Below are 25,911 nucleotides of genomic sequence, written 5' to 3' on the forward strand. Positions count from 1 at the left end.
TTAAATTTATTAGCAGAATTACCACCATTTGTAGGTTTACACTATTTGTGAGCAGATATTTTAGTAAGTAGCCATTGCCGGCATATTAGAAGGCTGTCTAAAAATGTACTGTTTTTTTCCTATCACTATTCATCGAAGTGTTGGCGGCTTTGTTTTAGACTTTGGAGCTAGTCACAGAGTGAGAATTCTAAATCAAATAATCTTGCCTGAATCTTGCTTAACAGCTGAAAAGAGGTCTAAAGAATTTGAAACGGGAGTCATTAGGAAACCGAACCCTTCTGAGAGAGAGTGATATCAAAAGATACTAAAAGCAACACAGAACATTAGCAGCTGATTTAGCTGACATGTTAAAGACCAGGAGCAATGCCTTTGCCAGAGGCTTGAAAAATGCACAAGATCCAATCTAACCTTATGCATTCTGGTACTAATGAAGAAAATTAAATAATTAAAATATGTTCATATAATAGCAAATTACTGAGTTTAAAATTTTAAATATCAAAAATGAAATTGGACAGGATCAAGATCAGTAAGTATTTAAGAAATTAAAGTTGCAGATAATTTGCTGCAAGTATTGTGCTATAATTCTCAAGCAACACATCTCTCTCTTTGCTTGCTTTAATGTCCTTCGTAATAGGAAGGGACATTTACAAATCCAGCTGAACAATTTGTAAATGTGTACATTTGTTTAATACCCATTTTCCCTCAATGCTGGCATGAGTTAGATCAATATATATATATAATGAATTCACTTAGGTATAATGATATTAACAACCAGTTGTTACAACTCAGTATGGTTATGCTTTAGATGATTTTTATATATATATATATAAATTAAATATAGAGATATTCTATTGACAATCCAATAATTTATTTATATTAGAATATTACATTAAATACCATTAATATAATATGACATGATATTATATAAATAATTATAAAACTGTAAAAGGCCAACAAATTTCCTCAGTTGGTTACTTTATATATATGTATACACACACACACACACACACACACATACAACATAAGTGTTTTTGGATTTGTTTTACATTTATTCTTTCCTATGTAAGCAAGAGCTAGTTCAGATCATGTCTATCTATCTCCCTCACTTTCTATTCACACACACACACACACACACACACACACACACACACACACACACACACACACACACACACACACACACACAAAACCATCATACTGATGGGTACAGGACAAAACGAATGTAAAACAGCAGAAATAAAAATCCTGTATCTCTGTCTGTTAAACTCTTAAAGGAGAATTTATAATATTCAAGCATGTATTCTCCTGGGTAAGTTTTCTAAGTGGATCTGGAGATGAGGGGAGGGGGGAAGTTGTAGTCAAATTGATGAGCCATCTTGGATCATCAATTTCACAGAAATAGATCTGTTTTTTTCTCTTTGTAAGCAGTTCTGATAATGGTATTTCTGAAGTCTTTATTTGAAGGAAATAAAATGAAATATAAAAAAAAAAAATGAAAACAAAAGAAAAATGAAGAAAATTCAGACAGAACCCATGCATTAAAAAAGGGAAGAAAAAGAAAATGACTGTATGTGTAAAGATGAAAAATAAAAATGAATCATGAATATTTCTGGATGAGGGTAGGGAGGAAGAGTTGATGATTTCTTGGGAAATGGTAAACGGCTGATGGAGAGAGAGAAAATGAAAACAACACTTTACATAAATATCAGAGCGGCTTGCATTTTAAACACATTTCTGTGCAACAAAGCACAATCTTAGACTATGGTTATAAGAAATGGCAAACAAAATGATTTAATTTATAATTAAAAAAAAAAAAAAAATCCCAAAGAGAATTCAATAAATTTAAAAGATATATATATATATACATTAAAAAAAAAAAGCATAGAGGTACAATAGTTACTAAAAGGTAGGGGGAAAGCAATTAAAACTAAAACCCAAAAACCACACACACAAAAAAAGATCTTTTAGTAGATAGAATTTAAGCTATTTCAGACATTAAAAAGAAAAATCCTTAAAATTTAGGTTTTCATTCGTGTTTAAAACTGTTTAGAGTTTAGATGGAGTCACCCATGAAGCCTTTTCAGCTTAATAAACTATTATGATGACAAAAGTAGTCTGATATGTTAAATGGAATTAAATTTTAAATCGTTTTTGTTAGAATAATAATATCTTAATGAGCTTATATTTTCATTTGATATATTTACTCCAGTTTCTTAGTATCAAATTAATCCCTCTTTATATCATCTAAACAAAAGATCACAGTGAAACAAGGTTGGATGCAGTGCATGGGTTTGTGCTATGTTTAGCACATTCATAAGTTTCTATCAATTTATTGGCAGTGCATTTGGTGTTAAAATATAATTAATTCATTGGCTTCGTTCTACTTGGCAATAAACTTTTAATACATATAGAGTTGCTTCCCCTTGGTACATATTTGGATTTATTTATAATATTGAATTTGTAGAGAAAGATGATGAACTGTCTTGGTGATTTCAACATAAAAGCATCCAGCGGTTCAAACAATTAGACGACCTACTCAATGATTAACATATGAAATGGCTGAGTATTCCACAGTGCATTAAGTATCCCTCGTGTAATTCTCAAGTAGAATCAGCAGAACACAATGAACTGAAACTGAGCCTTTGGATTACAGATAGAGTCTATCTGATGGGCTTCTACACAATTTCCGTTTTACCCAGTTACACTCAAAAGATTTCAGTCGATCCAAGGTTAAAGAAACTTGCCCGACAAACCATTCAGTGGTATTGAACTTGAGACCTCATGGTTGTAAAGTGAACTGCTTAACCATTCGGCCATTCTGACATCCAATGTGAAGAAAAGTAAACTGAGCCAAAAAATAATATCTTTTTGAGTGAATACTGCAGAAAAGTGCTGATTTAATATAAATTTCATGATATAACTAACAAAGAGCAAACATAAAAATACGTTTTGCTATTATTTCCTGAACTATATACAATTCAACAGAAATCTTGATAAACCATTGCAGTTTGTTACACAACACAGCACACAGTATAATATGCTTGTAAATAAAATTAACTTCACAAAATACAGCCTTAAAAAAATAACATATTTCAGCTTTGCAAAAGAAAAAAGAAAAAATCTTCACACATTTTCTGTAAAAAGTTTTTAAAAAAAGGGGGCAGGGAGAAGCACAGGAAAACTTAGGTGAAAAAAAATGGAAAATTTGCTTATATTAATAATCCAAGAGTTTACTTTTAGTTTAGTTTGAAACTTTCAATCAAGAATCAATACTAATTTGTTTTCATCCATTTTCTTTCATCTCTAGCAATGGTTAGTATCCATTGAGGAGAAACAAGAGAGAGAGAGCACATGAGAGGTATTACTTTTCTGTTGCATGAAGTAGCTTCACCTGCAGCAGATGTTATTGTAGCTACAGATCAAGAGCAGGCCTTGTAGCTCATATGGGAGCCTAGCAGAGATGATTACTGAACAAGAACAGCCAACGATGGAGAGATGGCAACAATATATATATATATATATCATCATCATCATCATCATTGTTTAACATCCGCTTTCCATGCTAGCATGGGTTGGACGATTTGACTGAGGACTGGTGAACCAGATGGCTACACCAGGCTCCAATCTGATTTGGCAGTTTTTACAGCTGGATGCCCTTCCTAATGCCAACCACTCCGAGAGTGTAGTGGGTGCTTTTACGTGTCACCGGCACAAAGGCCAGTCAGGCGGTACTGGCAACGGCAGCGCTCGAAATGGTGTATTTTACGTGCCACCTGCACAGGAGCTGAAGAAAAGGTTTTCATTTCAGGACACTTTAGAATGATGTGTTTTTATGTATAATATCATGCTTCAGTCTTGACTAAATAACTAAGCATGCAGTTAAAATTTCAGTAATTGCATAATTATATTTACAAATATTATTTTACTGACGACCTTTTTTCTAAAATTCACAATGATATCTTTTTTTAAAGAATTATATTGGAAGCTTTCCTCAAACTATATACATATCATCATCATTGTTTAGCATTCATTTTCCATGCTGATATGGGTTCAATAAAAACCGATAGCCAGAGTACTGCACCAAGTTTCAATGTCTGCTTTCTAATTATTCAGTTGGTTTTCATAGCAAATATAACAATGAAATAATAATTACAGATATTTCATGCCCAACTAATGTACATAGATGTTGGGTAAAATCTGCTTTAATAATTTTTGTGGTTTGTAAGTTATATTCAGTAGTAGATGTAGGGAAATCTAACTAAGTTATTCAATAGTAAACAACCATAAACAGAAAGGGACCCATTTTTTTAAAACTATATATATATCATATCTTCGCATGAAGAAAGTTACATTATTTAGAAATATGTCTGTAATATAATCTATATAATTTCTGTGTATTTTTAAATGCAAGCTCTGCAGGATATATATATAGAGAGCGATGGATGTATAAAATGGACGTATATATGAGTTAACATGTGGTTAATATCATAAGACAAAAGTATAATAGAAATTTTGGATGAAATTCAACAGCCAGAAGTGTCACAAATTACACTACAAACATTTAACTTTTAGTTTAAAGTGAAACCTCCGACAAACCGTAAGTAAAGCTGTGTCTGTTGAGCCACGTTGAAAACCAGCCAGGTAATTGAAAAATTACAATATTCAAACTTTACGATGAGACACACTTGGTAGACACACCAAAAAGAAAACTTATCACACATAGCTTGGTTATAGAAGCAACAAACCCAGCATTAAGAGCAGAGCCATATGGTATATAGGCTTAATGATCAGAGAAAACAGGAAATAGCAAGTGGAAAATAGTCTCCCTTACTGGAAGTTGAAATGTTCAAAACTATTTATTCATAGTTATGAAGTGTGATTCAAATTCATGTGCATATATATATGCACACACACATATATATATATAATACACATGATGGTAAAACATCTGGAATTTGTTTACATTCCTGCAATGGATCTGTATTAAAATGAAAGGATAGAAGGATTGAAGTTCAATTCAATAAGAAGTGTTGGTAAAGAATTTTGCCAAAGAATAACCGTAAAGCTAAGTTTCTGAAACTTTTGAGATGGACCCTGCCACTTCCCACTATTCTTTGAAGTACAAAGGAAGAAGAGATATACTTATCACTGAAAGAAAGAATTATTCAATCAAATTCTGATAAAATACAGGTTTCTTTTCATTTTCTCTGCTGGTAGATGTTGTGGTAGTTTTTATTCCTACCTTCAATGAGGTGTGTCAGTCAGATTCTCAGACTCAACAAATTATTGCTTTTTTTTTTTTATTGATAAATACACACCATATGCAATAATGTGTTGAAAAAGTTTTATTATTAATGCAAGGTGTATGAACCAATGATATATTTTGACTGAAGAAACTAAGGATAACTATACAAAAAAATATATATGTGGCATCCAAACTTTCTAATGAAGATGATTGGAAAGAGAGAAGGAAAGAAGCTGATGAAGAAACGAGCAAAGATTGTGTAAAGAGGAATGACAGATTAGAAGGATGGAATACTTTTGGAAAAAGTTGAAACTGATGAAAAATAAGATGAATGAATATATGTATAAAGATATACATATATATATATGAAGATACATGTGTGTATGACCACCATCTAGGGTGGTCAGTGCCTTACCACGACTTCCTGTTAGTTGGCAGCGAACATGCAATCATGCGTGACATCCAGCAACAATGTGCATGAAAAGAGAAAATAAGCGAGTGTGATTAATAACAATGTTTGACCAGACAAGTGCTATAAGCCTTTCCTGAAAGAGAAGTGTGAAGAATCAAGTCAATGGACAACAGCGCTGCGCTGTGGCTTTTGCATTGTAGTTGCAGGATAGCTTGCTTGTTTGGGTAAGTGCAGTATAGGGAGGAGAAATATAAAATCAAACATCTATGATAATTTTTACAAGTACGTAACATTCTTAATTGTGGGCAAAAAACGTAGTAAAACATAGTTATTCTGGTAACAAGATATTATTGGTGATTTACTTGAAAGAAAAAGACATTTAATTGCAGACTTTTATATCAGTATTGAGGTAAAAATAACAGGGAATTCATAAATGTTATTCAAACAATGAATCGGTGACTGGGTTGGTGGAAACATGTAACCAATAATGCTATTGTTTACAAATTGCAATATAAAATTAATTGATTAATAAATTAGATATACTGTAAAACAAATTATAACTCAAATTTAATGTTCAGTTTTCAAATCCAACATTTCAAACCTATAATGTTAATTTTCTAACTTAAAATAAAAATTTTGCCATACCCTTTAGATTTTATAAACTTATACCACATTAAGTTTTATAAAGAGACTGTTTATGAAAAATGGTCATTTTTTTTTACATTAGACTTACCAGTATTTCACAATAATCCTAATTAATGAATACCACTTCAATAAGGTGGCTGGATTTGGACTGCTTTGTTATCTACTAACCCACTGCAGGATAAAAGGCAAATTTGGCATCAGAGGGAATTGAACTCAGTGTACTGAGAGCTGGAACAAGTATTACAAGACATTTTATCTGCTGCTTTAATGACTCCACCAACTTGTTGCCATAAACATAGGTAGACATATTGATGTCCTGATAATAAGCATAAATGAGCACACATAATTTTCAAGGGATGGGAATAATTGATTAAATATATCTCCATGCTAAGAATATCATTATGTGGCCATATTCAAAGTGAGATAATTTGAGAATAGAGCAAAGTGAATGATGTGATCACAGAATACTGAAAGCATAAATTCTGCTGGACTGAACATGTCACAAGGTTCACAGACAACCAGCAGACCCATGCAGTTGCCAAGTGGTATTTAAGAGATTGGAAAGGCCATTTGGAAGACCTCCATGATGATGGGAAGACAATTTAGTTAAGTGATTTGAGACAAGATAGAAAGAAGGCACAATCAAGAAAGGATTGAAAGTACATTGTGACAAGTGATGCATAACATCTGAGAGTTTGGTTCATACATTGATGTGCATATGTGTATATATATATATATATATATATATATATATATATGAAGAATGAGAGAGAGAGAGAGAGAGAGATATGTATGTACAAAATGGAAGAGGGTTTATAATGTTAACCCCAGTATTTGACTGGTACTTTATCTTGACCATGGTAAAATTTGAACTTAGAACCTAAAGAGCTATAAATAAGGAGTGGTGGGAACTTTTTCTGATGTCCTAATGATTTTGCCAGATAAGGTTCCACATTTTAAGTCATAATAACACATCTGGTATAATAAAATATTTAGTCACATGCAAGAGAAAAAAAATTTAGCATTATAATTGATATCTCCCCCATTGTTTACTCTTGAGATAAATGGAAAGCTCTTGACTGTAATAAAATAAAATAAATATATCTAGTTGTTAGACTCTAAGATAGCAGAAAGAAAGATATATATTCTATGTAAGAGAAAAAAATAACACTAGTTAACAAAGATAACACTGCTGAAAAAAAAATTAGAATAAAGTATAGAGAAATGTTTTTAATGTAGAACACTTTAAATAAAATGCATTGTTAAAAACAAAAAATATTTTTATAGTAAAGTGAATTAATTTGATTCATTATAATTCTGAAATTAAAAAGTATTTCAGGAAAGCATAAAATCAATAAGTAGAATGTAGGTATCTGAAAAAGAAAATGAGTATTTCTATAATTTCTATGTGGTTCTGTAAGGTTAACCAACAGCAAATAGTAATAGTTTGTGATATAAAAATGCATTAGACACATTTACTTCAGTAGGAAATATATGGATGCTAAGAATTAATGCATGTAGGAAATGCTAGATGGCCATTTAACCTGTGCAGTTTTTTTTTTCTAATTGAGCCTAGTGTACAATACAGCTGAATAAAATATTCATACAAATCATTAGACTACACATCAAATGTGTGATATGTTATTCTTAATCCTGTTGGAGAAATTCCTGCCTCAGAGCATTGTGATCTACCTAATTAGAAAACAAATTGCTTTTGCTAGGTTGCTATATTATTCTCAAAAAACAATCACTTCTCAGATTGTGTGTGTGTGTGCGTAAGAAAGAATAGTTCTGGTGTAGAATTAATGTCAAGAAATATAAAAATTCAGACTAGGATGTATTTTTTCTACATGGAAAATTTTACAATTTAGTAGCACTTGCAACATTAAGCCTAACACCTGAGGGATTATAATGATTAAGTGGATAAGTTATCGTTTCATTTATCAAGTAAAATAATATGTTAAAAAATAAAAAAAATAAAAGAATGAGGAAATTAGTTTGTGAGAGAACAGAGAACTAAGCAGAAAGTAACATGTAATTTGCTGGTATATAGTGTAAAGATGAAGATTATTTCTCTTATTTCCATAGGACTTCATTTCTGTTTTTTTTAGGTGTGAAACAGGAATTTTAAGGAAATGGTAGTTAACACAAATTTCAAAAGGAAGTAACAATAGAAATGAAGGACTTACAATTTGGAATCAAAATGAAACCACAGACTCAGTTATCTAAGAACTTCTAATTCTAACAAGGATAATAATCTTTTCTACTATAGGCACAAGGCCTGAAATTTTGGGGAAAGGGACTAGTCTATTATATCAACCCAGAGTTTAACTGGTACCTAATTTATCGAGCCTGAAAAGACAAAAGGCAAAGATGACCTTGGCAGAATTTAAACTCTATACAGCGACTGGCGAAATACCACTAAGCATTTCTTCCAGTGCGCTAATGGTTCTGCCAGCTCACCGCCTTCTAACAAGGATAATAATAATAATAATGGTTTCTAATTTTCAAACAAGGACAGCAGTTTTGATGAGAGAGGGTAAGTCAATTATACTGAGCCCAGTACTTGACTGGTACTTTGTTTAGTCAACCTTGAAAGGATGAAAGGTAAAGTTGACCTCAGCATGATTTGAACTCAGAATATAAAGAGCTAGAAGAAATGCTGCTAAGTATTTTGTCCAGTGTGCTAATTATTCTAACAGCTTGCCACCCAAATGGCTTCAAATTTTAGCACAAGGCCATAAGTTTTGAGGGGAGGAAGCAAGTCAATTATGTTGACCCCCAATACTTGACTGGTACTTTATTTTTTTAATACTGAAAGGATGCAAAGCAAAGTTGACCTCAGCAGGTTTTGAACCTAGAATGTAGTAGAACTAGAAGAAATGTGCTGCTAAACATTTCGTCTGATGTGCTAATGATTCTGATAGCTTACTGCCTTTGCCTTAATAATAATAATAATGATTTCAAATGTTGGCACAAGGCCAGCAATTTCAGGGAAGGGTGTAAGCCAATTACATCAACCTCAGTACTCAACTGGTACTTATTTTATTGACCCTGAAAGGATCAAAGGCAAAGTCAATCGTGGTGGAATTTGAACTCAGAATAGGGAGATGGAAGAAATTCTGCTCAGAGTTCTGCCAGCTTGCTGCCTTTTTTTAAAATTTTTTTATTAAATAATAATAATAATAATAATAATAATAATAATAATAATATCATCTATATGTTATGCAAGTAAAGTTTCTTAATTTCACAAAGAAATATTCAACATATCCTCTTCTAAAGACAATTAACTATTTTGCTCTCTTGTTCATGTGCAAAATGCAATGATATTCAGTAGAAATAAAACACACATAACTAAAAGTCCTGGCAACTATATAAAACACTATGAAAATATCAAACTCTGTTCTGAAATTTTAAGGACAGAGGTAGTGGTATGCATAATAAAAACATAGCAAACATTTTATGAAAGGTTAAATCAAAATTATTTCGTACTCATCTGAAATTAAGCAATGAAAAAGAATTGTTAATTACCACATATATTAATATATTTTGAGCTTATTCTGGCATTTTTTTCAACTGAGAAATATTCTATTATGACACAATTTGAAATGAAGTTGACATTTGTCATTTTTATTCTAAATTCCAGCCAGTGTGCAGACATGCATTTTAGGGGAGAGTAACAAACCTCTTCTATCTAAAGCAGTAGACAGAAAAACTAGTTAAGTCCTGAATGAGAACAGCTAGTTGTACAAGGGATGGAGAAATAAAAAAACTCAAGAGGAGACTATAAAATGGACAAGAGATAATAAAGACCATAGAACAGAATAGAAGAATGTACATCAATGACACTTGATCTATTTCTGTAATCTTTATGGGTCAAAGCAATCAACAGAATGGTTAAATTCTCTAGCAGAGAACTTACGAGCTGCTTGCAGAATACAAGAGTTTGTTGTTGTTGCTATGGTGTCTTGTCAGCTGTGTTTAAATAGATATATAACACAGAGACAGGTAGTTGAATGCTTTGAAAGCATTCATAAATCCCAGCATCCACGACATAGATATTAACATGAACTTCCTTCCTCTCATCAATGTTTTAGATGCAACCACTCCGCCTTTATCATTATGACTCCTAAAATAAATCATGGTCCCTATTTTAAAAGGAATACAGTCTTTGTTGAGGGATCTATGGCTGTATACTGTATGCACTACTAATGATGGAATCTTTATGTAGTTGTTCAAACTACTAGAAATAGCAAACAAATTGTATCTATCTTAAAAAAAGAACAAAAAGAATCACCACTAACTGAAAATGAAAATAAATAGGATGGTCATGGCTGGAATGGTGACTTATGACTAAACAACAATAATATTGAAACTCTCTTAGCAGATTGCAAAACTTAGGAAGAATTTGGAGTTGGGGATGGTTATGATAATGAAGCTCTTTTACAAGAAAAGGTAAACCATTTCATTAATTAAAATAAATTTTCAATATTATAGGCACAGGAATGGCTGTGTGGCGAAGAAGCTTGCTTTGCAACCACATGGTTCCAGGTTCAGTTCCACAAAGTGGCACCTTGAGCAAATGTCCTCTAATACTGACCAATACCTTGTGACTGAATCTGATAAATGGAAACTATGTGGAAACCCATTATATACATGTTTATGTGTGTGTTTCCATCTGTTTTTCACTACTGCTTGATAACAGGTGTTCATTTATTATTTATGTTCTTGTAATGTAGCGGTTTAGCAAAAGAGATTGATAAAATAAGTAGCAGACTTAAAAAATAAGTACTAGGGTTGATTTGTTCAACAAAACACTTCAAGGCAGTGCACCAGCATGACCACAGTCCAAATGACTGAACCATATAAAAGATAAAATACTGAAATCTACCTTAAGAAGTAATTCATATTAATTTTACATGGAATTAAAATTTTGACTTCTTTAAATTTTCTATGACTGGCTTAAGTCATTGGACAACAGCCATGCTGGGCCCCACTGTCAAGGGTTTAAGTGGATTACACTGACCCCAGTAGTTTTTATGGTACTGGTTTCATTGAAGCTCTTAAGATATGAAATACAAAGTAGACATTGGCATAAAAGGAGCCAATCTGATCAGACAAAAATACTTGCGTATTTTTGTTAGAACATAACGGGTTTTGTAACTTCTGTACTGAAAACAATGTCTCTCTCTCTTTCTCCCCCTCATATACATAACACACACACATACATATGCAGGTACACATGTACATATATGTGTACATATACATACATACAAATACATACTTATTCATATATACATGCACACATTCACACAAATTATGTATAAATGAACTTTGGCCACTTTTGTCACACAATGGATGGGCCACTTTGAGGTTATGGTAGAAGACACTTGCCTCAAAGTACTGCATTGTGGGATTGAACCAGGAACCAAGCAGTTAGAAATACTAAAGACAGCCATGCCTGCATACATAAATAAATCTTACAGAGACTACTCTCACAGCAAACAAGCCTTTCCCTCTTCCTGCCTGTAGCTTGTACTGAATATTATAAAACAAATCATATATGAAAAGGGTATTTTCTGCCAGCTGGAAGCAAAAATCAGAGCAAAATTAAGATTAATCAAAAAATCAAATAAAATATAATTTCTCAACAGAAATTCAGACTCTAGAAAGAATAGAAGGAAAATATTGTAAAATCCAATTTTCACCTTTTGTTTCAGATCATTCGTTCTAGATTCAAATAAATGTTCTAACTTCTGGGTATCTATTTTGACTGGCGCTAATTTGTTCCAAATTGTCTCTCCTTTGGTAACAGGGTGTGGAGGCACATTGCCTTGCAATGGTCTCCAGTGAAGCTTCAAGGTCTTTTTGTTTTTCTTAATGCTTGGAGGAGGTGGGGAAGGAGCTAGAAGTGCTGAAGGTGGCATTGGGATGCCAGGTCTTCCAAAGGGGGGTGGTGGAGGTGGAGCTCCAGGTATAGGAGGCGGGGGTGGTGGCCCATGACCACCAGGAGGTGGGGGTGGCGGCGGGGGCCCGCCGGGTGGCGGTGGAGGTGGTGGGGGTAACCCTCCAGGTGGTGGTGGAGGTGGAGGAACAGCACCGAAACCAGGCATGGGAGTAGCGAATATGTCAGTGTCATCGTCAGGATGTAGGTCAGTGAAGTCCATGTTTTTAATCTTCAAGGGACGACTGAGTCGCTTACTAATCTTCTCCCATTCTAGATCACCTTCAGATTTCTTAACTTCAGCTTTTGGAACATCTTTCGGTGGTTCTGGTAGTTTTGCCATTGACTTTTGGTTCAAATCCTCCTTCATTTTACTAATAAACCCACTCACATCACCCTGGGGTGCTGTAACCTCAATTGATGGTTTCGCTTCACCTGTCTTCACTTGGAATCGATCCCGAATACTATTTATGGCTTTCTCCTGCTCTGGTTCAGGTTCTGCAGGCTTCTTGTGAACTGTAGCCCATTGTTTGTTCGGCATTTCAGGAACATCTTGTTTCTCTGGACGCTCTTCAGCTTGGATATTGATAGAGTTTCTCCAAGTTTCTGGATCAATCTCTTCCTCTGCATTTGGAGTAAAACCACCCATTTTCGACTCACGCCATTTTTGTAAAGGTGACAAATTTTCTTTCTTGTCTTGCTCAATAAAAGAGTTCACTGAAAAATAGAAAAAGAAAAAAATATAAAAAACATAAAGCATATGGAAATTAGATAGCATTCACAAAATAATCAAACTTCAAATATCTTTTGCAAAACTGTATAAAATTCTTTTGTGAAAATTAAATTTATTCCCTCATATTCCTAGAAAATCTTCCAAATTATAAATATATAAATACTAAGTCATGAAACCATAAAAAAATCCATTGTGGCGTTTTACTGAAGGAAACTTCACATTCTCACTAACTTCACAGTTAGATTTAGCAGTCAAATAGTTTATTGTATCTTAATTTTTAAGCATACAACTTTCCACTTAAGGAGAAGAAAAAATTTAGATAGAATGTTTTATGGCATCTAAGTGATGGTTTGTCATTGGTATAATTTTATGATAAATTGGTACAGTAATATAATCATAATAAAACAAATTTCCTTTATCACCAAAAATCAAAACTGTAGTTATTTATTTAAATTGTAGGGAAAAATTGGATAAACTTATTAAATAGTTTACATTGTGTAAATATTTTTAAATTTAAATGCTAATTCTCATAGTTTTTATCTGATTTATAAGTTATGTCCTTGGCTTATTTCCAGGTAAATTTTTAGTATCTCCCTTCAACATTCCTTTTTGCTTGCTCAATACTCATTTTCAAACTTGAGTATTTTCTGCAACACTACTTTATAAGATATATGTAAAACTGGAGACATGACTGTGTTTCATAAAAAGATAGAACATATAAAGCTTCAGGAAGTCTCCTCCAAAGGGTAGAAAATAAAGATTTGGTGTCAGTTTATTGAAATACATTGATCAAAAATTGCTGCTTGAAAAAAACTAATGGAAGTAAAAGTTGATTCAATATATGGAAAATAGGTTAAAGGAAAAGGTTAAAGTATATTTATTATAATAAAATTTTGTTTTATTAAAATATTTATGCAACATACATTCTCACATTTTGGGTGCCTGCATGAAAATATGTGTGTCTGTCCGGTTTATATGTATAGTGTAAAAACATCAGTTTTTCTACTGTAAACATAAACACGACAGACACATGCACTTATATATAAACTAATTTTTTAAAACACTTTAATAAAACATATCAATGTAACCATATAACCTGATTTTAATATTTGCTACAATTTGACTAATTGTTGGTTCAAGCAACTATTACTTCTATCAATTGCTTTTGTCAGTTATTTGTTTGAGTGAGCATGTCACATCAAACATTCGCATTTCAAAAATAAATACCTACACTTCCAATTTAAGCAACATAATGCTTGTCTGTCACACAATATAAGAGAGCATGTTTTGATTTCACTCTGACAAAGTGCTACTCCAACATAATCAACCACAGATACTATATAATTTTTCACATCATGAAATCATTTACATGCAATGATGTTAGAAATATAGTGGTACAGAAACAATTGCACCTAACAATAAAGATGTGCTACATTCACTTTTCATCTTCTTAATTGTATCATGTATCTATCTCTCTCTATATATATTACACTAATTCATGCAAAGAGATAAACCACCATCAATCTTCTTGAATTTCAGTGATTACCCAGTGATTTAGGATGATTAGAGGATAGTAACAAAAGAAAACTTAAGCCTGTGATTATGAAATTTACTTTCATAAGTTTCATATTTTATATAATGAATTCAATCTATTAAACTACAAAATGTTAATAAATTTACACAGATTTGTTTTCGATGTTAATACACAATGTTCCAAGCATTCTATTTGCTTTCATGCAGAGAAAGAATAAAGGAAATACACAGAAATAATATTTACCAACAGAATATAAAATACCAAAACATAGTTGATAAGTATGCATTAAAATGAATGATTCCTTTGATGTACTTCCTATCAAATTCATATTGCCACAATATGATTTAAAATGCTGTGAATGCAATAACTTGATATGTATGCTATATTCTTTCATTTGTTCTAAGCCTCATATGATCAAAATAGTTTTTAATAGTTAAATGATAAACTAGCAAAAACTGAAGTTAACTACTTTTTTACCTTCCAATTTGATGGAAAAAATATGAAATTTAAGCCAATAATCATACATTTTGTTAATTAATCATTAATGATAAATAATTCTCTAGCAATGTTGAGCAATGTAAAATAAAAGACATAATAGCTTTTATATTTCTATAATAATAAACACAAAATTCTGTCAGTCCATCTGAGACCTCTGGTTCAAGAAAGTTGGTTAAAATTGATGGTAACTTGAACAGTGCTAAATACATCCAATTACTGAAGGTCAATTTGATACCAGACTTGAATGAAGGTGAGATTTTTCAGCATAACAGAGCTCCATGCCACAGACTGCACACAACACAGCAAAGTTTGGCTGATGAAGGTGTTACCATATTGAAAGATTGGCTAGCTCACAACCTTGACTTAAATATCATTGAGCAAATGTGGACAAAATTGAAGAATCCATGCAATCTTGAAGAGTTGTGGGAGCTCGGCCACAGTGAATCGCTTCTCATACCTGTGAAGATGGTGAAGGATTTGTATGCATCTTTTCTCAGGCGCATTGAAGTGATTATTCAAGCAAAGGGAAGCCACACGAAATATTAACAATATTACATAGTGTTCTTGAAATGAACACTATGTAATAAATTTTCATTATAGACATTTTTCTCTTTTAAAACACTGTATCTTGACTGGTTAATGTAAGGTGGCCGAAAACCTTCCCCTCTTATTCAGAACCCTTACTACAAAATATAAGGATTAGGTATGGATATGACTCTAACAGGGCCAATGTTTCATTTTGTAAAGAACGCAATGCGAAACATCTACTTATAAGTTGACAATTAGTAGAAATTTACAATAGTTTAAAGTGGCCGAAGACTTTTGCTCAGTACTGTACCAGTCAAGTACTTGGGTTGGTGTAATCAGCTTGCCCCTTCCCCACAAGACTACTAGCCTTGTGCCAAAACTTGAAACGATTATTAGCAACAATATGGACTTGGGAAACTGCAGTATAGGCAACCCATTCAAGAAAGCGGTAACTCTGAATAATATCGGATACAGAGTAGAAGGGGACAGTTTAGTCCTGCTACAAACAACCATTCTAGTGGTGATGGTGATAGTGAAAGGGGGGGGGGTGACACAAGGATAAAATATACTCAGATTGTGATCAGATGCACTGAGACCTGTCCAACCCACATCAATACCAAAACACAGACGTATAATGACAATGATGATAGTTGTCATTCACAATGAATAAATAGTATATTGTGGAGGAGCTACTCTGTCTTGACACAAACTCCCACCTCTTTCTTGCAGTGATTTGCTTCACTTTTGTCTTCTATATTAGTCCATTTCCTTTAGTCTTATTACAATATAAATAGTTTTTCTAAGTAGCAATTTCCATGTGTTTCAAGTATATATAACTCTGTGTGGCTGGTTGGTTGGTTGGTATCTGACATAATGACTAAATTCTTGTTTTAAGAAATAGGCTATATTATTATTAGTAGTAGTAGTAGGAAACATAAAATATTTAAAATGAGATAGGTAAGTAAGTAGTAAAGTATTATAAAAAAACATTTTTTTTTAATTAATTACTGAAAAATGCTCTCTAACTTGAAATTGAGGAGGCTCTCAATGAATACAGATTAAACTTATTCAGGTACATCTTTTTAATTGTTAACTAGGGACCACTAGAAACTAAAATAATATCTGTGCAACTATAATGTATTTATTATAATGGCATAATATCAACTATACTCACTGCTTTCAACATAATAGTAATAATGGTGCAATCAAGTAAAAAAAAAGCTAACATTCTGGTGCAAAAAGTTAATATAATTTTACAGAAAATGACATATAATCAAATAAATGATAGTTTATATATAAATGTGTGTGGTTGTATAAAACAGACTGGGTTAAACTATGCAGACTACTAATGGATATATGACAATTAAAAAAAATGCATATTTATCCGTAAATATATATATATACATAAATAAATAACAACACTGTTAATCTTTAATTAGTTGCAGGCAAAGGCAGTTGGTACGGTATAAGCATACTGATATCTTACCATCCACACACTGGGGATTACTAAGGTTATTTTGAGACACTGATCGATCACTGCTCGTCTCCTCACATGGTGGTGAGGGAGCAGAAGTGGAAAATTTACGAATTAAGGAATTTAGCCATGTTTTGGCAGGAGTGTCTTTCTTTACTTCTTGTTCTTTTATAAGAGAGCGCTGATGCTGTCTTCGCTCTTGCCGTTTTTGCTGCGCATTGAGATCTGCATATCAAACAGTAGGCACGTAGAGTTAGCAGTAAAAGCACACACAAACACAAACGCAAACAGTAAACAATTCAGATAGTTAGCTGAGAGTTGTGTTATTCAAATTTATACACATACATACACACACATTTAAAAAAAAAAAAAAGACATGAAAAAAAAAAAGCAAATGAAAATAACCTCCCTACCAAACTCCATTTCCAAGAAGTCAATTTGAGAATAATATGAAGAAAATATCGTTGACATTTACTGACCTTTTTGCAAAATAAATGTAATCTGTAACCACCAACCTTTTAATTTAGATTAACCCTTTTAATACCAGTCCACCCATGACTACCTCTGATTCTATGACACAACCTTCCTGTTTAAAGTGATCTAGATTATAAAACATTCCATCAACATTTTGTGACAATTTATGTTCCAAACATCAGCTCAATAATGACAGTTATTTATTGAGTTCTTCACTATTTTCAAAATTAATTTAAATAAAGGCAGAGTATTTCGACAAGAATATGTTAACAAAACAGTTAAGTTATCGGTACAAGGTTTAAAATTAAGGGTTTATAAATTACTTATTTTCACCTTGATCCCCATTAGGACTAATATTTTCCCTTTAGGAACTAGAGATCACATTACTTCTGAGATAGCATCATTCACTGACATAAGAAGAAAAGCAAATCCAAGCCTTTGCATACTCCCCACTATATATATATATAAAACCCATAGCTTTGTTAATAATTGTTTATTAGAATCAGCTTCATAATAATGCTTTTAATTTCTAAAGCTCATAATTATAATACATGAGATAGATCAGACATTTAAAAGATCACAGTATAACTATTTTTTAATAATATGAAATACTATTCCTAATATTAGCAGAGCTATTAACATAATATTTTCATAATATTATGCGAATAGCTTGGATATTTTAAAGAAAGATTGCTCGTAAAATAACATGAGCCACTATAGAAGAATATTCTCATAACTGCCAGTTTACAGAAATGTTATGTGTGCTAAACAGAGGAAATTGAAAGGAAATTAGATGATAGATGACGATTGTGATGTTTAGCTCCTAGGTCAGACCTAATAAAGCATGTCCTTAGACAGTGTCCATCCTTTTCTTGCTGCGATTTGAAAGTGATTTAGTTGCTATTTTTAGCATTGCATATAAACACATGCAAAGATATGCAATAATAATTGTATACCTTTGACCCCTGAAACTAATACACCTTGTACTTATGGCCAAAAGTACTCATGTAGAATTAAGAAGACATATCAAAGTCATTCAATCAAGAACCAAACTAAAATCATAAATAGGTTTACTTTCCAAAAGTGTATATAGAGCAATTCCCACCTACTTAACATACTACTGAAATATATACTATTCTGACTTCTCAGTTTCTCAGATTATATTTCTAATCCGTTTTAATTGTTCACACGTTTTTTTTTTTAGTCACAAGTAGTAATAGCACAAAGAAAAGCGAAAATCAATCAAGACCAGTAATAGTCAACAACATAAATTAAAATGTTAATTTCACACTTAGAATTCAAAGACATATTTGACAGCTATCAAATATGTCTTTAAAACAGAGACACCAACAGGGACTGAAATTAAACTCTAAGACAAAGACACACTTTCGATGCTAACATAATAAACATATCAGTAAATGCAATAAGAAATATGTAAAGCTCAATGAAAAGAATCTGCTTCCAACACATGCGCTCCAACAGGAGAAAGATTTGATTAAAATTATTTCTACTTGGCTTAGTTTTGTTTATGGTGGCAGATTGCTAAGCCCTCACTTTTTTTAAGGTCTGATTATGACCAAATGTTGGATAACAGTGAAATTTCTATTACACAATAATTTATATGAATATAATATTTATATGAATATCAATGTATTTAATTAAGTAAATGTATGTCATTTTTTACATAGTTAACCACAAAGGATTTGATATGAAAATTGAATCATTAATATGGACATATTTTCAAGTCAAATGGAGTCAATAATATGGACATGTTATCAAATCAGATTGGGATAACTCAGACTGTTAATCAGAATAGCAGACAGATTTCACTAAAATGCCTGCTGTTCAGGTTGAGTAGTACCAGTCAAGTCTATTTGGATAGACTTATCAGCACAGAAGTTGCTAGGTTCAAGTTCACATACAAGATGTGTTTCAAATCGGTCTGACATCACTAATCAATGAGTAATTGTGGGGTAAGCATGTCAAGTGGCATTCTGTTTTATATTGTGGATGCTATCCTAAGAATTTATGACTAGTTTTAGTCTCATCTATGAAGATGTAAAGAAAATTATTCAGCTGAACAAACTTTATAGATGTTCTTGTTGGTAAAACATCATAAAATTTGCAAATGGAACCAAACAACAAGAATTTGTGCAAAATTGCCTCACTGCAGAGAGGAAAGAATAATATATCATTAACCCTTGTAATACCAATCTGCCAGAGACAACCTATTTCTATGACACAAACTTCCCGTTTTAAAGTGATTTATATTAAGATGTTCTGTTAAAATTTCATATTTATAAAGACAAAGTTATTTTACTAAATTCTTCATGATTTTAAAAATTAATTGAAAGAAAGGCAGTGTATTTCAGATGAAACATGGTACTGAATTCGGAAAAGGAGAACCAATAATTCTATATTGTTCATCCACTTTATACATCAAATAGTTGCTATGCTAACAAGAACAAATGTAGTCAGGAAATATCAATAGAAAAAGATATTTCTGCAGTAAGAGGCCATATATTGTTTACCAATGAAAAATATTATAATTGAGGAAATCCCCACTCTCCTTTTGCATATTACAGAATACTAGCAGATTAACTGATTAAGAGATATTCTTAAACAAAATTCTGTCCTAATACTTATAAAGTTCCATAAAGTTGCATTCTTTTTGCAAGAAGCAAGATTCATAATACATTGTGTTAAAAGCAAATAAAAGGAAATGCAATATTACAAAGAGAGTATATATTAGTTCTTATAAGCTGAACACACACATTTATATTTATATAAATATACACTAACATACAAATCTTAAAGAATTTGCATTCCATATTTGTTGCTTGTATGTGAAGTAGTTAAGTACTGTAGATTAAAATTATAAACCAGCTCCTTGTTTTTTTCCCTTTTTTTTCTTTTCCTTTTTTGGTGATGATTAAAATAATTCAGAAAAAATACTCAGCCAATTAGAAAAAGAATTGCCATTCTTTGACACAACAACACTTACATATTGATGCTTTCTGTTCAACAGTCTGCCGTTTCTTCTGTTGGCTGTTTATCATTTCTTTCTCCTTCTGTTTCTTGTTTCGGTAAATAGAAACTAAGTCCTCATCAGGAGCATCTTCAGGTACAATACGGATGTTTCTGTGTTGGAAGACAAAAGTGATAAATTAGTAGGAGGAAAAAAAAAAAGAATCAGCATAATCTAAAGCAGTGCTCCAGCATGGTCACAGTCAAATGACTGAAACAAGTCAAAGAAAGTAAAAGAATAACTTTAATTCCTTTAAATCAATAAAGTTGATCAATCAGTTCATAGTGTATACAGTTTTTATCTTATTTTAAAATTTAAGAACAGATTAATTGAAATTATAGGTAAAAGTGATGGAAAAATCTGATGAGAAATATCTACATTTTTCATGTTGCTTTGCATGTTACATGGTAACCTGACTAGTGCTGGTATCATGAAAAAAGCATCCAGTACACTCTGCAAAGTGGTTAGCATTCTATAGGATATCTAATCACAGAAACCATGCCAAAGCAGACAATGAAGTTTGACACAGATAACTTATTGGATCCTGTTGAACCATTTAACCCAAGCCAGCACAGAAGACAGAAGTTAAATCATGGTGACCACAATAATAAATAAATCATTGCTTTGAAATGGACATCTGATTCATAGCTGATTGGTTTAAACCTGATCTTTTCTTGCAAGAATCAAGTTTGCTTGATAATAAAATGGTTCTAGTATAGCTAAACTCCAGAGAATTTATTGGTCATGGTAAGGAATCTTAGCAAGATAATCTCATTGTATGAAGCTGGGTATTTTTGAGACATTCTTGATCAAGCATTTACCACTGATATATATAATCAGTAAGGGAACGGGGCCTAGTGGTTAGGGTGTTGCACTCATGATTGTGAGACCTGGCAGTGCGTTGTGTTCTTCATCTCGAGTTGCTCTGCAATCACTTTCACATCTGACATGTGGCACGCCATGCATGCGTACAAGTAACATTGATTGGACGAAGGGAGTGATCTAATGTGCAGCACAAACATTTAATAACAACAAACAAATCATCTCTGCAGGTTGTTTGTTCAGCAAGAAACTGCAGAACCATCTTTCTCTCAGACTTGAGAGACTGACACTCCATCGGTTATGACAATGAGGGTTCCAGTTGATCTAATTCAATGGAACAGCCTGCTCATGAAATTCACATGCAAATGGTTGAGCACTCCACTGACAAGTGTACCCTTAGTGTAGTTCTCAGGAAGATTCAGCATGACACAGGGTGTGATAAGGCTGGCCCTTTGAAATACAGGTACTACTCATTTTTGCCAGCTGAGTGGACGGGAGCAATATGAAATAAAGTGTCTTGCTCAAGGACACAATGCATCACCGGGCATTAAACTCATGACCTTATGATTGTGAACTGAATACCTTCAACCAATAAGTGGTGCACCTTCACTACTTGAGAGACTACCATTATATAATCAGCAGTAAATTTCTTTTATGCTTCAATGAAAGCCACAAAAAAATTGGTTGTATCTAATATTGAGTAATAAACATTATTGTCTTAGTTCTGTGCCAGATTCAATTCAATCATATTAAAAACATTGAAGAAAATAATTACATCTACAGAGCAGTCTTCAGAACGCAGTATATTTAATTTGTACTCTTTATATATGTGCAGTTGAAACAAAATTTGAAATACTTACTGCATCTCTTTCATTTTCTTTTCCTTATACTCTTCAGCACCTTTCATTTTACTCAAAGTAGACTCAGGTGGGGCAAACCTTGGGCTCTTATATTTTGCATATCTGCGGCTCTTTCGTTCTTCTTCACATGGAACTCTTGGTACAAGTCTAAATGTTCATATTGAAAAAAAAGCAAGTTAAAATTGATCCAGCAAAGACAATTTAATCTATAAGAAAAAGAAATTAAATAATTTTAAGGTTGTGTGACAGCATGGTTGTAACCTGATTGCTAGAACCAGTAAAAGGATATAATAAATAAAACATCCTGGTTTGAAAGAAATGAAGTTGTACTAGTTATTTCACAAAGTTAACATTAAATGTTTGATCAATAACAAAAATCTTTTATTTTGAACCTCCAAAACTGATTAATCCTAAGAATTTATTTTTCAATTCAGAAAGGTACGTTATTCATTATTCATTATGGATGGTTTAAAATTGAAGGTGAGCACAGAATAAATGAAACCAACACAAAGTAAATGAATATATAGAAATCCATGCTGGTATGGCTGTGTGGTGAAGAAGTTTGTTTCTCAACCACAAGGGTTTAGGTTCAGTTTCACTGCATGGCATCTTGGGCTAATGTCTTCATCTATAACCCTGGGCTAGCCAAAGCATTGTCAGTGGATTTGGTAGACGGAAACTAAAAGAAGCCTGTTGTACATATATATATGAATATATGTATTTGAGTCTATTTGTCTTGACATCACATAATAGTTGTAAACAAGTATCCATTGTGTTTAGTTTTTATGGAAGTGTGTTACACAAAGGGGAAATATTGTCTTGCTTGGAAACAGGTGAGGGTTGGCAACAGGAAGGGCATTCTTCCATATAAAATCTGCCTCAACAAATCCAGCCTGATCCAAGCAAGCATGGAAAATTGGATGTCAAAACGATAATGACGGCAATATGCATGCATTTGTTAAAATGTTTAAAATTACTCTTAATTTAGTCATGATTTTATAAAAGCTTATGAAGTGTTTAAAAAAAAGAAAAAAAAAGCACTAGTCACTTCACTTACCGAAGGCTTCCCATTTGGCTGATTTCAAAACCATCATTGCCATCTTCATGTCGTAAAGCAATCTGTGAAAGTTAAATTCAAAATAAAATCTATCACTATAAATACAATCTCTCTCTCTCTCTCTCTCTCTCTCTCTCTCTCTCTCTATATATATATATATATATATATATATATATATATATATGTAAACATGTATATATGTTTGGTTTTAATTTCCAGTTATATGTAACAAGAAACAATCATCAAGTTATAAAACAATATATGAGATTGTTGTTCAAAGCTTTCTCCATACATTGGGTCCAATTCATCAAATAACATAGCCCAGGTAGTAAGCAGTCAGTGAATGGAGTCTACATCCCTGGGTTCAATTCTAAGACAATGTAGCTAAATTTTATTTATTTCATCATCAAAGGCAAACATGGGTATTGGTGAACCAGCAAAGTAGCCTCTATATAGTCACTTAATCTGCTAGAAATAGCAGCAAATTCTGCCTCATACACTATCTTCTTTAAAAAAACAAGAAAGGACACATCTGATAATGTTATAAATACAATATTTTTGAAAATCAACTCTGATTAGAATGTTTTATCAATTTTCAAGGTGAAAGCTTTCAATCCTACAACTTACATCATAATTCTGAAATTGCTTCATCAACTCTTCATCGGTTCCCTTCTTTCTCATGTGTTTCTTCGTGATACGTTCCATACCAAGTTCTTCCAGAGCATCACTGACATCATAGAATGTATCTTGATCAGGAATGGCATATAACACCTGCAAAGAAGCAAACAAAACAGTTTTGTAAGATAAGTGTGTAGATGTGTGTATGTAATGTTTGGCATCAAGAAGGGCGTCCAGGCATAGAATATTGCCAACTCATGCCAGTGTGAAACAAGAGGAAATGAAAAGGATGAAAATGATTAACCTTCATTCGTGGAGATGAAAATTTTTTAAATAACACACTCTCTCTCTCTCTCTCTTTTAATATTTTACTTGTTTCAGTCATTTGACTGTGGCCATGCTGGAGCACCATCTTTAGTCGAGCAAATCGACCCCAGAACTTATTCTTTGTAAGCCTAGTACTTATTGTATCGGTCTTCTTTTGCTGAACCGCTAAGTTACGGGGACGTAAACACACCAGCATCGGATGTCAAGTGATGTCAAACATATACACACACATATATACATACATATATACGACTGGCTTCTTTTCAGTTTCCGTCTACCAAATCCACTCACAAGGCTTTGGTCGGCCCAAGGTTATAGTAGAAGACACTTGCCCCAGGTGCCAAGCAGTGGGACTGAACCTGGAGCCATGTGGTTCATTAGCAAGCTACTTACCACCCAGCCACTCCTATGCCTATGTGTAACATAATTTTTGTCCTTGGGTAGCAATTGTTATTTCCTATTTGCTTACCCCTAGAAAGTATGCTTTTGTTACAGTTATTCAAACCCCAAAGAATCCCTTTCAAAACATGACTTTGATGCTTCTCCATTACGCCTGCTTATGATCAGAGATGCACATATCATCAGCCACTAAGGGTCATGCTAAAGTGATTATGGTCAAGTAACTGACAAGCAAATTTGTGGCATTGAGCAGAATATTTGCTATAATGATATTTCTGCTTCAGCAACACAGCACTGAGTCTGTCTGAAATGTAATGGGAAATAGGTCAGCTTCAAAACATTGATGTCCAAATCACAAAAGTAAAGTTTGAAGGGAATAGCAGTCATTTCCTTTGATTTCTAGACAGAAGCAAATAGGAAATAATTCTTACTGACCAAAGACAAAATAAATGAAATAAATAGATAGACAGATAAAAATTTTATTACATAGTGTAATATTTACATCTACATTACATTTTGATCAGTTTGACCTCTGATCATCATGAGGTATGTTATTTCTGGAGGTGCACAAAGTACTAAGAAATATGTCAATGGTCTTATAAAAATGTCATTACTTAGTTTATAGGCATAAAATTCCTAGTTCTTCAAGTTCAACCCAGTACCATGTACATATTCAAGAATAAAACGCCTAACAATGATCATAGACACATTCAAGATAGAGTAGATATATTTTTTAAAAAAATAGTTGTTAGCCCCTAAAATTATAATTACAATAATATTATTTTACCCATGCCAGCATGGAAGGCAGATGTTAAACGATGATGATGATGATGATGAAGATGATGATGATTACAATTGCTTCATTTTAAATTAATGTTTTACTGATGATAACAAAGAAATTGAAAAAGAAGTTGTCATTTATATAATAGTTTAAATATATAAATACTAAATATAGCAATTATGTAGAAATCAATTAATTACAGATTTTTGGTTTTGTAAGTTTTTTTCTTTTGTTTCCATTTATAATAAGGTTTTCTCTTGAGCAAACTATGAAATGTGATAGCTCTTAGTACTCTCAAGCTGAACAACATAAATCAAAGGTCTGGTTCACATACCTTATTGATAAGGGTCATAGCATAATTTAAAAGCTCAGAATCTGACCCGCCTTTTTCATCCAGAATATTCATGACGTTTGTCCATGGTTTCGCCCCTAAACATAGAGAAAAGTAAAACATAAATAAAATATAAACATCTATGATAGTGATAATTATTTCTAAGGTAGCTATTACAGAATAGAAGTTCTTAGACGTTTA

At 32.6% G+C, this 25,911-nt stretch overlaps 1 protein-coding gene across 48 annotated transcripts in view; it reads right to left on the bottom strand.

Annotated features, from left to right (window-relative positions):
- Positions 1-25,911, bottom strand: part of LOC106868745 (FH1/FH2 domain-containing protein 1) — a 357,696-nt gene that overhangs the window by 21,051 nt on the left and 310,734 nt on the right. For 32 of the 48 annotated variants that reach the window (XM_089357753.1, XM_089357767.1, XM_089357752.1 and 29 more), the window contains 6 exons: positions 25,714-25,808; positions 23,882-24,025; positions 23,255-23,316; positions 22,198-22,344; positions 20,492-20,628; positions 12,011-12,963 (listed from right to left, as the gene is read on the bottom strand). In XM_089357753.1, coding sequence (XP_089213879.1) covers positions 12,011-12,963; positions 20,492-20,628; positions 22,198-22,344; positions 23,255-23,316; positions 23,882-24,025; positions 25,714-25,808 — 1,538 coding nt within the window. Of the gene's footprint in view, positions 1-12,010; positions 12,964-17,025; positions 17,239-20,491; positions 20,629-22,197; positions 22,345-23,254; positions 23,317-23,881; positions 24,026-25,713; positions 25,809-25,911 lie in introns of all 48 variants that reach the window. The other 16 variants (XM_089357734.1, XM_089357739.1, XM_089357729.1 and 13 more) reach the window with 1 other exon arrangement.

The sequence above is a fragment of the Octopus bimaculoides genome, chromosome 9 (assembly GCF_046866305.1).
Source record: "Octopus bimaculoides isolate indiv1 chromosome 9, ASM4686630v1, whole genome shotgun sequence".
In the NCBI taxonomy this organism is placed as follows: domain Eukaryota; kingdom Metazoa; phylum Mollusca; class Cephalopoda; order Octopoda; family Octopodidae; genus Octopus; species Octopus bimaculoides.